The sequence below is a fragment of the Acyrthosiphon pisum genome, chromosome A2 (genome assembly GCF_005508785.2).
Source record: "Acyrthosiphon pisum isolate AL4f chromosome A2, pea_aphid_22Mar2018_4r6ur, whole genome shotgun sequence".
In the NCBI taxonomy this organism is placed as follows: domain Eukaryota; kingdom Metazoa; phylum Arthropoda; class Insecta; order Hemiptera; family Aphididae; genus Acyrthosiphon; species Acyrthosiphon pisum.
Genome location: NC_042495.1, coordinates 7,324,007 through 7,337,555, shown reverse-complemented (window position 1 = coordinate 7,337,555; position 13,549 = coordinate 7,324,007). Strand labels below are relative to the sequence as shown.

The 13,549-nt window shown below is 36.9% G+C and overlaps 1 protein-coding gene across 2 annotated transcripts in view; it reads left to right on the top strand.

Annotated features, from left to right (window-relative positions):
• LOC100163852 (protein gooseberry) overlaps window positions 1-12,442 on the top strand; it is a 17,455-nt gene extending 5,013 nt beyond the window's left edge. For both annotated transcript variants that reach the window (XM_008185746.3, XM_001942939.5), the window contains exons 4-7: window positions 5,881-6,052; window positions 7,398-7,648; window positions 9,200-9,482; window positions 12,236-12,442. In XM_008185746.3, the coding sequence (XP_008183968.1) occupies window positions 5,881-6,052; window positions 7,398-7,648; window positions 9,200-9,482; window positions 12,236-12,371 (842 nt within the window). In that variant the 3' untranslated portion in view covers window positions 12,372-12,442. The remainder of the gene's footprint in view (window positions 1-5,880; window positions 6,053-7,397; window positions 7,649-9,199; window positions 9,483-12,235) is intronic.
• Window positions 12,443-13,549: the final 1,107 nt, after the last annotated feature.

Genomic DNA, 13,549 nt, shown 5'->3' with positions numbered 1-13,549 from the left:
AAAAACCATTCAATTGACGGTATTTTGGGTAAGTCTCAAACAATGACCTATATGCTCGTGTACATTATTATATTCTGTTGCGTATACTTGTATATAATCTGTACCTATATATAATATATTACACATCACCACAAACCGCACGCACAAAACACGCGCGCTGAGTAGGTATTACCTACCTGCGGACAAGATGAATGTGTAAATAACGGGTTTTAAAGGGAAGAAGGAAAAAAACTACCTAAACGTCCACCCTCGCCGATTATTGTTACGTCTCAACTCTATTGCCTCCGCCACCGCCGTGAGATGTGCGCGCGTTATATCATAAGTACTCATATGTATATATATATATATATGGGTAGGTATACGCTTTGGCTACTTGATGGCTACCGTAGGGAATACCGTTAGCCGAAAGGATATAAAAACCATTGTCGAGAACGGACTACGAAAAAAAAAATAAGAAAAGGGGCGAAGAAAGCGGTGAAAGAATAATGTGCATAATACTATAATATATTATTATGAATAGCGAAAGGCGTGTCCGCCGCCTCGCGTGAAGTGCGTGTGAGAATCGCACGGCGGCGACCACCAAGGGTTTGGCTACCACAGGGGTTTTAGTTAACACTTTTCTACAAAAAAAAAAAAATTCACGGTCGTACAATATTTATCACCTATACGCGGGGTGGTCGAACACGGGCGTTTACGACCATAATATATTATAATACACCGGCCGCGGCTACTACTATAATGCTGCTTTAACATTATTAGGTATATACCTACGTAAGATATATATATTGTACTCTGTCGCCTTCGATGTTCAGGTGCGCCTTATATATACGAACGTACCTATGTCATATATATATATTATGTTATATTTTGGGAATTGTTTTTTTTTTAATATAGTCTTAACATGGTATTATTATCATCATAGTATATTATAATATTATGTTAACGCGTTATTCGGATTCGTCTAATAACAATAATACATAGCAACGACTGCAGTTAGATATTATTATAATTATGTAATGAAAATCGAACGAGAACGACTCGAGTTTTTTAGTAAACGTGACGTTTATAATTTTTTTATATCAACGGACATCGGCAGCTTCAGAAGAACCCGTCTCCGCGGGGTGTCCCCTAATGTAAAAGGCTTGCCGACACGTAAAACCCGTTTAATTCGCCGTAATTTAAAAATGGATTTTTCTCCTTCAAAGCTGGCTGACCCGCACACCTTATATTATTAATATTACTATTTTATTTTTTTTACATATTGGATTTAATGTCAACTCGCCAACACACTCGCGAGTTATTAGCCCAGTTTAATCGCTACCCACCGCCGAATAGGTAGGTACACGGCGCTTTTATCGGATTGTAAAGCAGGCGAAGCTCGGTTGCTGTTAGGCATATATTATTATATATTATGTAGGTACTCTGTTATTCGTTGGTGATGATACAATTTATATATTATTCAAATACACTATAATACGGTATTGTTGTTTATTTTCCTCTGCCACGATAAGCCCGTGAAAAAAATTTGAAAATTTACCACCTTGGAGAAAAGGCGTGTCTCGCACATGAAGTGTTTTATTGAAAAAAAATAAAACGAAAATCTTTGTCGGTATATTATTTATATTAACATAATATTATAATGTCTGAAAAAATAATACCCCACCAGATTAAATCGTTGCTCTCCTCGTAAATAAATATGTGCACCTGTGTATACCTACTATAAACAATAAACATCCGTTTTTTTTTCAATCGTATCTACCTAGCGCGTAATATTTCTGAATCGTGATTTCTTATTTAACTATTTATAATATTGCAGGCTATATTATATCATAAATTATAATAATGCATTGCGCGTATATATAGTTTTTTTTAAATTTTAGTCTACGATTGTTTATCACGCTTATGAATTATCACTATAAATTGTAGCGACGCTTTCGACTGCGGTCAAAAAAAAAGTAAAATATAGTGCTTTTTTCCGCCCCAAAACACGTGTCAAAAATGAATTTATATCACATGTGCTTCAACAGTATAAATTGACATGCCATCATTATTCACGGATAATGATCATAATAATAATTAACGGAAGCCAATGTCGATTAAACTCTAAAATAATGGACCTGCTTCACTGTAAATAAATTATGTATATAGCCATATAGGTATTCAATAGTAATCAATCATAATAATACAATGATAATAATCTGTTGATCTTATAAATGCATATTATATTATTTATACTAGGTAATTCATATATGTATTATGTAGATATTATATTCGTCAGTGTCTATAATATTATATAATCACTATTTCAAAAAGTTTTTACTTTTTTTGAAAATTGTTTTCTTACATAATTTGATGTCATTGCAAAACTACAATAATAATTATTTATAAATAAAATTATATTTTTTGCAATTTCTTTTAGTAATAAATGTTAAATTTTTTACTTTTTTCAACGACAACATTTTCAGTTTCATATTCTTAACCCTAGAAAGAATATTTTTTGGAGTAGTTAGGTAATCGATTTGAACGATTAATTAATTAATTAAAGATTAGATGAGCAGAGCTCTAGACCAAGTACGCGTCTATACTCGTTATACTCTACTCTGTAAATAAAAGACTTTTCAGAATAATGAATATAGACATTTAAATCGATCACCTTGTATATTATACCTGGCTAAAGTAGTATACAAAATCAGTGCAACTGTGCATAACGGACTAACTATTTACAAACTTGTTTAAAAAAAAAAATTTTAAACCATACCAAACCAGTAATTTTTGTATAGTTCCGCCGATAGTCGCGTTATTTAAGCCTCGCACAGTTTAAAATATGAATGCTGGGTTATATCTATATAGTAAGTACCTATACTTACCTATGTTCGACCGAAGCAATTGACGACTGCTTTTATATTAATAATACGCTCGCGCTCATATTCTCGTGTGTGCATCAACTGCGTTATTTAACGATGACTAACAACGACGATCGTACAATCTCGCGAAATAATAATATTGTGCGGGAAAAACACAAACGAATTTAGATTTTTGTGTTTTATCATAAAAGTAGGTACGTACCTATATTCGCGAACGACGACGATTGCTGGAGCAGCGGTGAGACTTATCTGCGTGTACGTACATTATTATGGTGCTACATTAACTATATTATATACATTTTAAATAGATATCATCGTCGCGGGCCCGATATGACGCCGATAACAATTTATCAGTAGAATTTTTTATTTCGTTCGTAATCCGCCTCCGATTTTTAGGTATATCTACCTATAATATTATGTTAATTATTATTGGCGGTGTACACTGCGCTCAAATTGTTTATAACAATAATTATTAGTATTTCTCATGCATCGACCTTATCTCTGGCGCGTGGGCGGCGGCGGCAACGTACGAGTTCTCTCTGAATAAAAACAATAATAATAACGTTTTCCCCGTGCGACGTGTAGATAGGTACCTACCTGATAAACATTATATATTTATTACTATACAGTCGCCCACACCACGCCGTTGTTGTGACTAAAAACCGTTTTAAGATTGTTATATATTATTATCATCCGTGCAAAATATGATATTTTGTTATCCACGATTATACGAATGGCAACGACGCGTACAACACGAGTCCGAGTGACATATCAAAAAATATACAGGCGTATAATAGTGGGTGAGAGACTTGGGGAGAGGGCTTAAGTCCTCCCGGGAAGATTTATTCCTTCTATATACGACACGTCTTACGCGATATTAATAAAGATTTATAGCGTAATATTAACATTTAAATAAACATATTATTGTCATTAAATATTTATTTATTTACTTTACCCATATGGCTATACAGTATACATGTTTGTAGGGGGTCAAAATGTAAATTGAAGGTTAAAGCTCCGTTCAAGGGAAAAATGTCAATTCAACAATTCGGACAAATATCTGCCAACGAGTCTGAATCGAGATAAATCAATCGAAACTCGCGGTCGTGGCCTATATTATATTATAAGTCGCTTTGTACTCGGCAGTCGTTTTGTGGCGGCGACGCGCGCGCTGTGTGAATACTTACCTAATAATAATATACCTAATAATAATAATAATAATATACGCTGCAGCATATCTGAGCCTCAGCGGCTTATTGCCGACCGGACAATATTATATACACATCACACGCACATTTACGATTTCAACGATTTCGAGCCGCCCAACACTTGGCGGTATCATCTTTAATAATAGATTCGGTGGTTGAGATTTTTTCGATTTTTTTCATTTTTTTTTATTACCATTAGTATTTAGTATTACAATATTATTATAACATAATATTATATAGGTGGTATGGGCCGGTATACTCGACATCGGTTATTATGTAAATCGTTCTCGTAGATAAGACGCGCGCTGCGGAACCGGACTCGGCTTGGGGTTGGGTAATTACTCGAAAACGGGTAAAAGAGAGGATACCCGTTACACACACACTCACACATCCACACACTCACACACACACACACAAACATACATGCACTGAATATCATACCAACGCGACGTACATACAGCGACCGTATAGTTTTGCGCCCGGAGCGCGTTAGATGAGGTTAAATGATTTCCCGGACGGCGGTGCGCGAGCTCGCGATCGTTCTAAAATGCGGGAATAGAGGTAGGTATATCGGTAACAATAATAATATTATATTAATAATTATTATTATAATACACTGCTGGCGACGCGTGATTGAACGTACGGTATTTGTTAACACTGTCAAACAGCGAGACGTGGAATCAATCAACTCGCGGGCTTATTATCATTTGCATATCGCATATAATATATTATGGGTCCGGAGATTTCTCGTATACCTACCTACCTACCTACCTACCTAGTACCTGCCTATAATACAAACACACGAAATATTATGATAATATCACGTCCGTACGGGCTGTGTAAAATATTACGAGTATATAGTATTTATGGCGATGGTTCATTCGTTCGTTATATTCGTAATGGGCGCATAATATGTGGTATGCACGTATACTAATAATTCGTGAATACTAAATGTGCATACCTATACAATACGCGTTGTATGCCTACGCAAGGTCCAGCTATAAAATATATATTATATGTCCAGTCGGTTCCACATAGGTTATTCGTACATAATATAATATTATGCAAAATGCACATTGGACATATAGCGTGATGGCATTTCGGCATTTTGCAGGTAGCACGCAGATCGTCATAGCCGGTAGGAAATACACTCAGATTTAGTATGGGTACGTGGAAATTCTGTGGTAATAGGTCCCTACTCCCTGTTACCCACAATATATGCACTATATACATAATTTACAAGGTGACCCTACACCGAAACAATGGTACTGGGTATACCATAAGGTGTAATGAGACGTGCTACATTATGCACAGAAGTGTCACAGATATTATTGAAAGAACATACCATTTGTGCGAAAAATTAAATTTTATAATATAATAGTAATTACCTATATTTTCATATCACAAAAGTGATACAAATAAAAAATGCATATTAAACAATGTAGGTACTTACCACATAATTGATACTTATTATTAGGTGTATTATTTATATAGTTACTTCAAATCGTCAAAAATATTGACTCAAGTAGGAAATAATATATCACCTTATAAATTATAATATATTTGTCACTTTGTCAGATTAGCTTTAATTTATACGATAGTAATTATTTCCTTATACTGTCTCGATTTGGTAGGTACTTGTGTAAGCCATCAAATACAACGATGTTCGCACGAAAGCAACGGCGTGAAATTATATTGTACACAAATCTACAAAAATACGAACATTTTATAATAAACTGTTATAACCGAGCGAAAGTCACAATGTGTGTACGATTATTAAAACTCGTCTTTTTCGGTTCTGTTCAAAGGTCCTAGCAGCGCTGACGACTCTGACACTGAATCGGAACCGGGTTTCCACTTGAAACGCAAACAGCGTCGGAGCCGAACCACGTTTACCGGCGAGCAACTCGAAGACTTGGAACGCGCCTTCCACAAGTCCCAGTACCCAGATGTGTACACCAGAGAAGAGCTGGCTCAAAAGTAAGACTTTTTTACTAAATAATATCATATGATATTCAACGTTGTATAGATGATTCTATAAGCACGAAAGTATGCATTTTTTTGTTCGGTATGAGGTAATACGGCAGTTCTAACTTTTATATTTATATTGGCTTTGATGTGTTTATCCTTATGTTTGTCGGAAACATAACCATGTTAGTATGAAAATTTGGTTAATCAACGCGGTGACCTGATGTATCTATGTATATTTCGAATTTTATTGTCTGAAACGAAATATTTGTCTAAAAAATTCGATGTTTATAAATTAGGATTTCACTTTCTTTATAGATACATATAGAGATGATTAATTCGTATTTTAATGACCTATGTCATTCAACTTTGGGGGTCTACTAAAACATTTAACTTAAAATTATTCTGATCAGACCAGTCCATAAACCAAACTAGTATATTCAAAGCCTTAGACACAAAAATAGGAGTGCATAAAATATAATGGTGGTGACGAGGGCCGGCGAAATTCTTGGTGCCAACATCACGGCATCGCTCAGCATACATCACGTTATACCTTATACCTAAAATTATAACCCTGTATTATTTTAAACGCACCGAGAAAAGGGGAACGTAATGAAATAAACCGAATAATAAGGGGCGTACTGGTGATTCGTCGAAACTGTTCTCGGAGGGTATCTATTAGGCACATGTTATTATAATACATATACGTCATATATGCAGTGTGTGCGCGGTGGTAATTGCCGGCTGACGCGTCTCAGTGAAAGTGAATATTATCATAACCGCCGCCGCCGCCGCCACCACCGCGACTATCTCACGATCGGCCCTCTGTATATTATGTTCGGCTGCTTGTAAAATACGACGACGACACAAAGGTCACGGCGTGCGACCGAGGTCTTTCCAGGGTTTTCGGGGTTCGTGAAAACTTTCAAATGGCAATTATTTCGCACACAGACAGACACTGCACGTCATGTCCAACTCGTGTTTTTCCGGTGTCGAGAAACGTGTCGCTAATTGTGTTTTTTTTTCCGCCATTGTCATTACGACTTACCTATTGTGATAATTATTATTACGCATACGTAGTTCGGACGTATCATACTGCAGATGAGTGGAGGTCAGTAACGCGCGTGCCTAACCTAGACTGTGAATATATAAGTATACATATAACGTGTGAAATTCCGACCGAATCGTCTTCCTGGACTGCGGCTGCTGCGACTGTATTTTAATATTATGTTGCGCGTCCACACTTTCTAACATTTCGGATTATTTATCCGATTAAAATCTCACAAACTATATATATTATATAGTTTGTATATCGGTACTTACCTAACCGCGGTTCTGTTTAATTTTCTGTCTCCAGAACCAAACTCACCGAGGCCAGGGTGCAAGTGTGGTTCAGCAATCGCCGGGCTCGTCTCCGCAAGCAGATGGGCACGCACCAGCACATGAACGCCGCGGCAGCGGCAGCGTTCAACCCGGCCGCGGCGGTTGTGAGCCTCTCGGCCGGCTCGTTCCAGTCCGCGTCCAGCGGCCAACACGGAGCTCACGGCCAGTATGGTGGCCACGACCATCACTCGACCACCACCGCGTCAAACTTCAATTCGCCCCAAGGTAAGCACACTGAGCGCGATTTTATATTTTCCTCGGCGGTATTATTATACAGAGTCCTACTACAATATAAATGTTGCGTTTCTATAATTTTTTCTATTATAGATTATAGGCAATACCTACATAAATTAATTTGATCCCGTTTCGACCGATACATCGAACGTTTTTGAGGCACACATTTATCGCAGTGATAAACTGTTTAGAAATTAAGACATTGATTTGAGATTTCAATCATCGCTGCAGTGGCAGTGTTAAGATAGAATTCATGACCGCAGATGATAATATTATATTAATATCCTATGGCATAGGTATTTATCTTGTAAACAGATCGTGTATTGTGCGTGATGATGTAGGCATTGATGACGCGCTTAAGTTTTGTATGATTTGAAAATATGTACTTACCCACTTAACAATTTAAAATAATAAAATCCTCATTAATTTTTACGTCAAAACAAACACGCGTCGTGCAAACCAAAAAATAAAAGCAAATAAAATATGTACGCGATGCACAATTTCGCATAACACCGCTCGGCGATATAAATTATAACTGCACAACTAGTGCACATTCAGTTAATTTTAATAGAGCAACAATAATAATAATAATTAAGTCTGAGTCTAATACACACACACACACACTCGGGAAAAATATGACGCTTGTATACAGGTATTATATACCGGTAATATACTGCGCGGGCGCGAGCGGCCATCACGGAAATTACACGGTGCGCGACGATTAATACACACCGCGGTAATGTTTTAATGGGTATAATATTATATATTTTATACTCTTTGAAGTTTGGCCGTAATTTCGACGTGTACCGCCGCCGCCGCCGCCGTAATAATAACCGTGTTCGGGCCAGCGCGAGAGGTGAACTCGCGATCATACGCATATATAGGTACCTATACGTATATATAGTACGACCGAACACGAACCGGGCCGGAAATTATACGAAACAGTCCGGGCACGTATACACATTTATACATAGGTAGGTATTATATTAATATAAGCGCACACGCGGGGACGCTCATCGTGAGTGCGATTTTCATTTCTCATTTAATTCCGTAAACGAAATCGCGCGTACCTACGTGTTATTTCATTAAATTATACGCGCGAATATAATATATTACAATATGTTATGTGCATCTACATAATAATATTATATAAATAGATACCATTCGCGGCCCAAGCGCACGACGGCGACAATAAACAATAATAATATAAAAAGATAAAAAATAATATACGCGTCGAGCGGCCATCATCGCGTCCGTACGTCATATAAAATACTGTGTTGATATATATGTGTTATAGGGGTGAAGAGGGGGATGAGAAAAAGCGTTTCATACAGGATATGCGTATATTATATGTTTAGGGCGACGATGCCATTTTTACGCTCCCCTAGTCGTCGTCACCTATATAATATTATATAACAGTATAACACGTTATGTGTTCGACCCCGCGCCGAGTGCACCCCGGCCATTTGTCGCGCACACAACTACCCCTTCGCCGCAGTTTTTTCACCCCGCTGATTTTTTCCGTCGTTTTTGCTTCCGCAGGGACTTCCCACGGTACGTGGCCCACAGCCACCGCCGCCACTGGATACTATCCGACGACGTCCTGCAACTACGGGCCAGTCGGCAGTGGCGTGAACGGCGGCACGTCCGCCGACGCCATGTACCACCACCCGCACCACGCGCACCACCAGCACAACAATAACAACAACAACGGTGGCGCTTCGTATTCGCCGCAGGGATCGGCGGTCGACCATCATTCGTTGGGATGGACAAAGCCAAACAAGGACGTGACAACCGCCGCTACTTGGAGCCCGGACAATTACTCGTGAGTACCTATAACAACATCATCGTAACCTATCTTATATAAATAGACGAGGACAGAGAAAAAAATTATCTTAGGATTATACCTACAGTAGCTATTGTCGAGCAAACTTGCTTTATAGGTAATTTGTGTTATGGTCTATAATGTCCAATAAGTATATATAATTATTATATTATAATAATATTATAAACACTGATCCAGCTGTGGCTTGTGAAATTCTTATAGGTATTGCGGTGGTTACCCTGGTAGGGTATAGGTAATAGGTATATTATGTTAAAAATTCTTGGGACAAATAATATATAAAACACACAAAAACAAAGAATATTGTTTCTTCATAACATAATTATGTTATACTTCTTCATTATAGTGACTACAAAACACGTACATGTGATGTTATAACTTATGAGTATGCCGTAGAAATACCATGCAAATCGACTTGATACATTCTTATAGAATTAGAACATTACACCGATTTTCTTCGTACTTCTATAGAACTAATCGACAAATTAACGTAATTTAGTACCTATATGATGCATTATTTGTTCTGCATCATTTTATCATGACTTATTTTTATTACTGTCATCCCCCACTATCTTGAGTAACAGCATCACAGTTGTTTGTATTATTTGCACATTCATACATTTCCGGCTAAATATTGATTAGTCCAAATTTCTTTTTTATTACAGAATATTACATATAAATACAATGTGATAATATTATAGTGTATAATGTGATCCACAGTGGGTCACCCACTGGGCAAGCTTGTATGAGGGCCCCGGGCCCATACGGTCATATTTATAAGCTATAATATAATATATTATATATCAAATACAAAGAATTATTAGTCGATAAGGATTTATATTTTGTTCTTTCCCTCTATTCCCTCTAGGTATGGAGTCGAGCCGCCACTGTTAAATAGTGATGATGATGGTTGGGGCATCATGTGTCTGCGGCACTATATTATGTACCGAGTAATATGTGTAATTCACAAAATATCTAATCAGACTTGAGCTGTGTTTTGACTTGTACAATGATATAATATTATTATGGGGATACGACGAGGGTCGGAAACAATTATCGTCCGTTGCCGTGGCGGCGGCGTCATTACATTATTAAACTTAAATAAAACAATTTCTAATTAGATTACCCGTGATTTGTTTCATTTTATTCCCTTTTTACTTACTACTCTTCTTAACCAACGCCGCCGCCGCCGCCACTGCCGTCACCGCCACTACTCGTGAGTAATGGACAGAAATTAATATGGTTTGCCGGAGAAATTACGGACCGCCGCCGCGTATGAAATGGATTAAAGCCGATAAATCAAGATAATGAAATTTTGTTTCTCTCTGTCCCGCTTGTAGATATAGGTAGGTACTGCAGGTACGGCGCACGCGTATACTGTAGCGTAGGTATGTACAAAATATAATATTTTCCCTCATTTCGATCGGTCAGTTGAAAAGCACTTGTCATTAGATTCCGTGTGTATTACCACCCATGCTGCGGCAGTCGGTCTGTTGCAGCGGCAGTCTCGCGGGTAACCGGTGACTTTTACAAATCGACTATATTATATTATTATATGTATATACACGCGTGTACCTATCGCCGAGCGCTGGAATAATAATAATAATGACCACGGAGCGCGATATACCTATATGTATGTAATTCATTAGAACCAAAAAATAAAAATTATCTCTTCAGAACTTCAGAAGCCCTCCGGTTCGCATTCATTACGCCACGCGTCAGTGATGTTGACGAGACTATAATATTATTATATATCGTATATTATACCTACCTGCGTGTATATTAATATTATATTATTATATTATGCAGCGGCGATCGTCGATTTTCCGATTTCTGTGTTTTTTTTTATACGTCCGCCGAGAAAATGATTTCGCGATGAGTGTACGCCGCCGCTGATATCGTAATATATAATATTAAAATATAAAATGCATCGAATGCAAATAGTGCAATTTGCAGAAATGTACGATAACTACGACTCTTGCGACTCATACTTATAAAATGATCACTGAGATAGTCCGGTTTAGATCAAGCCACCAAGGACCGTTTATTTTCCTAAAAAGTTGTAACATAATAATATTACTATCCTTTGCATTGGCCAATAATTATTAATAAAATACTAAGCACAAGATCGCATTAAGAGGATGTTACACACGCATACCAACATCTGTTTTCGGCGGTACAGCTTACAAAATTTGTGCTGTGCGGCGGAAGCCATTTGTGTTGTTCATATTAATATTGGGTGAATTTACCCATTATACAATGTAGTGATAACAATATTATAATCCATCGTATAGGCTTTATTGACTTTTAAATATTTAAGGTAGCTATGTGAATATTAAAATTGTGTTATTCTACACAGTTATATAACTCACTATAACATTTGCATTAAGCATTGTATAATTTACTATATAAATTATTTTGAAACTAGTAGTACTTCAGGTAATGATGGGTACTTCTAAACGCAGATTTGTTGTACGGCGTTTATAAGACGAAAACAAAACTCGCGGGTGTAGCGTCATCTCAAGGAGAGATCTAATACATGATGCTATAATTATGTCGCATACAATTTTTATAATAAAAAAATAATAGTGGGTTGGGGATTTCAGTAAATCCAGGTGCAAAATCTTGTATTATTATTATTATTATCAAACTTTCGATCACAAGTCGATGTCGTGCAGTAAACCACTGCATGTGCTCTAGATTTCAAAAATGTAATTTCATGTTTTATTTCGCAGGTTCTTTGCCGGCGGCAACACCATATACGGGTCTGGTTCCAATTTGGCTCCACACTCGGCTAGCGAAGCCAAGTCTGGCTATCCGTACTTCGGTCAACTGTCCCAAATGGACGCCATGTGTGGCAGGGTGCATTAACTGCATTAACTACAGCGGTGGAGGCTTTTATTATATCGGCGTAAGAGACGTCGAGCCGTTTTCAAACTCGTCCCCTTTCCCTTTCCTCGCCTTACAGCAATTTATATTATCGCAGTGTTTTCTCTCGGCGAATCCGATCCGCAGCAATATAAACTACGCAAGAATATATTTTTATTCGATCATAATGTTATATCAATATTGTATATTATTAAACTATTATCATTATTATTATTATTATTAGCAAATATTATCATTATTATTGTATTGTAAATATACAAAACTAACGTCTAACGGTATAGTAAAACTTAACGCGTATATCTATAATACATTGTAACTATATAAAATTGTAATTTTACGCTAATTATGCATTTTTTTTTTCTAAAGGTGCACAGCGCAATTCGCATTGTGCACATTATTATGTAGTTATAAAGAGTAAAAGATAAGTTTTACAAAAAAAAAAACATTGTACATTATTTTCATATAATTTAATATTATAATAGTATGTAAAAAAGATCCAGCGAGTGTTATATCATATTATATCATACACACTATATATATATTATATATTATATCATGTACATTATATTATATACTAATAAAATCGTCGTCGATACGTGTTTATAATACTTTTACGTTTTCTTTCCATTACTGCGCAGTGTGTAATGCGTATTGTTGTCGACGTACATAATACAATATTATTACAAAGACGACGGCGACGACGACCGAAACTGACCGGCAACACATTATTGTGTCGTCGTCGGGTCCAGCCGATGACGCGTGTTTTACCACGCCGCCGTGTACTTACAGTGGACGGACAATTTTTCAATTTTTGAAAAGGTTGCGTGACCCAAAAATCGTATACGCACGTACAAACCACTATGCACATAACAATATAAAGTAGTGGTTATCGGCGTCCATTATTTAAGTCCCTCGGCAGCTAATGCGAAAAGAAAAATCACTTTTTCGATTGCGTGCTGATGACGGCATCAAGTGTGCGTTTGCATGCAGTGTGCGGTGGTCGAAATTTACTTATTTACAACGAATAATTGCACTCGGGACGGAAAAGGTAATGTCTGCAGAGAATAATTATTGAACTCGTTACGATCATTACATAAAACGTATTATTTATATAGGTAAAACAGAGGCTTGAAATTAAAAAAAAATCAGTTTTTCAATGT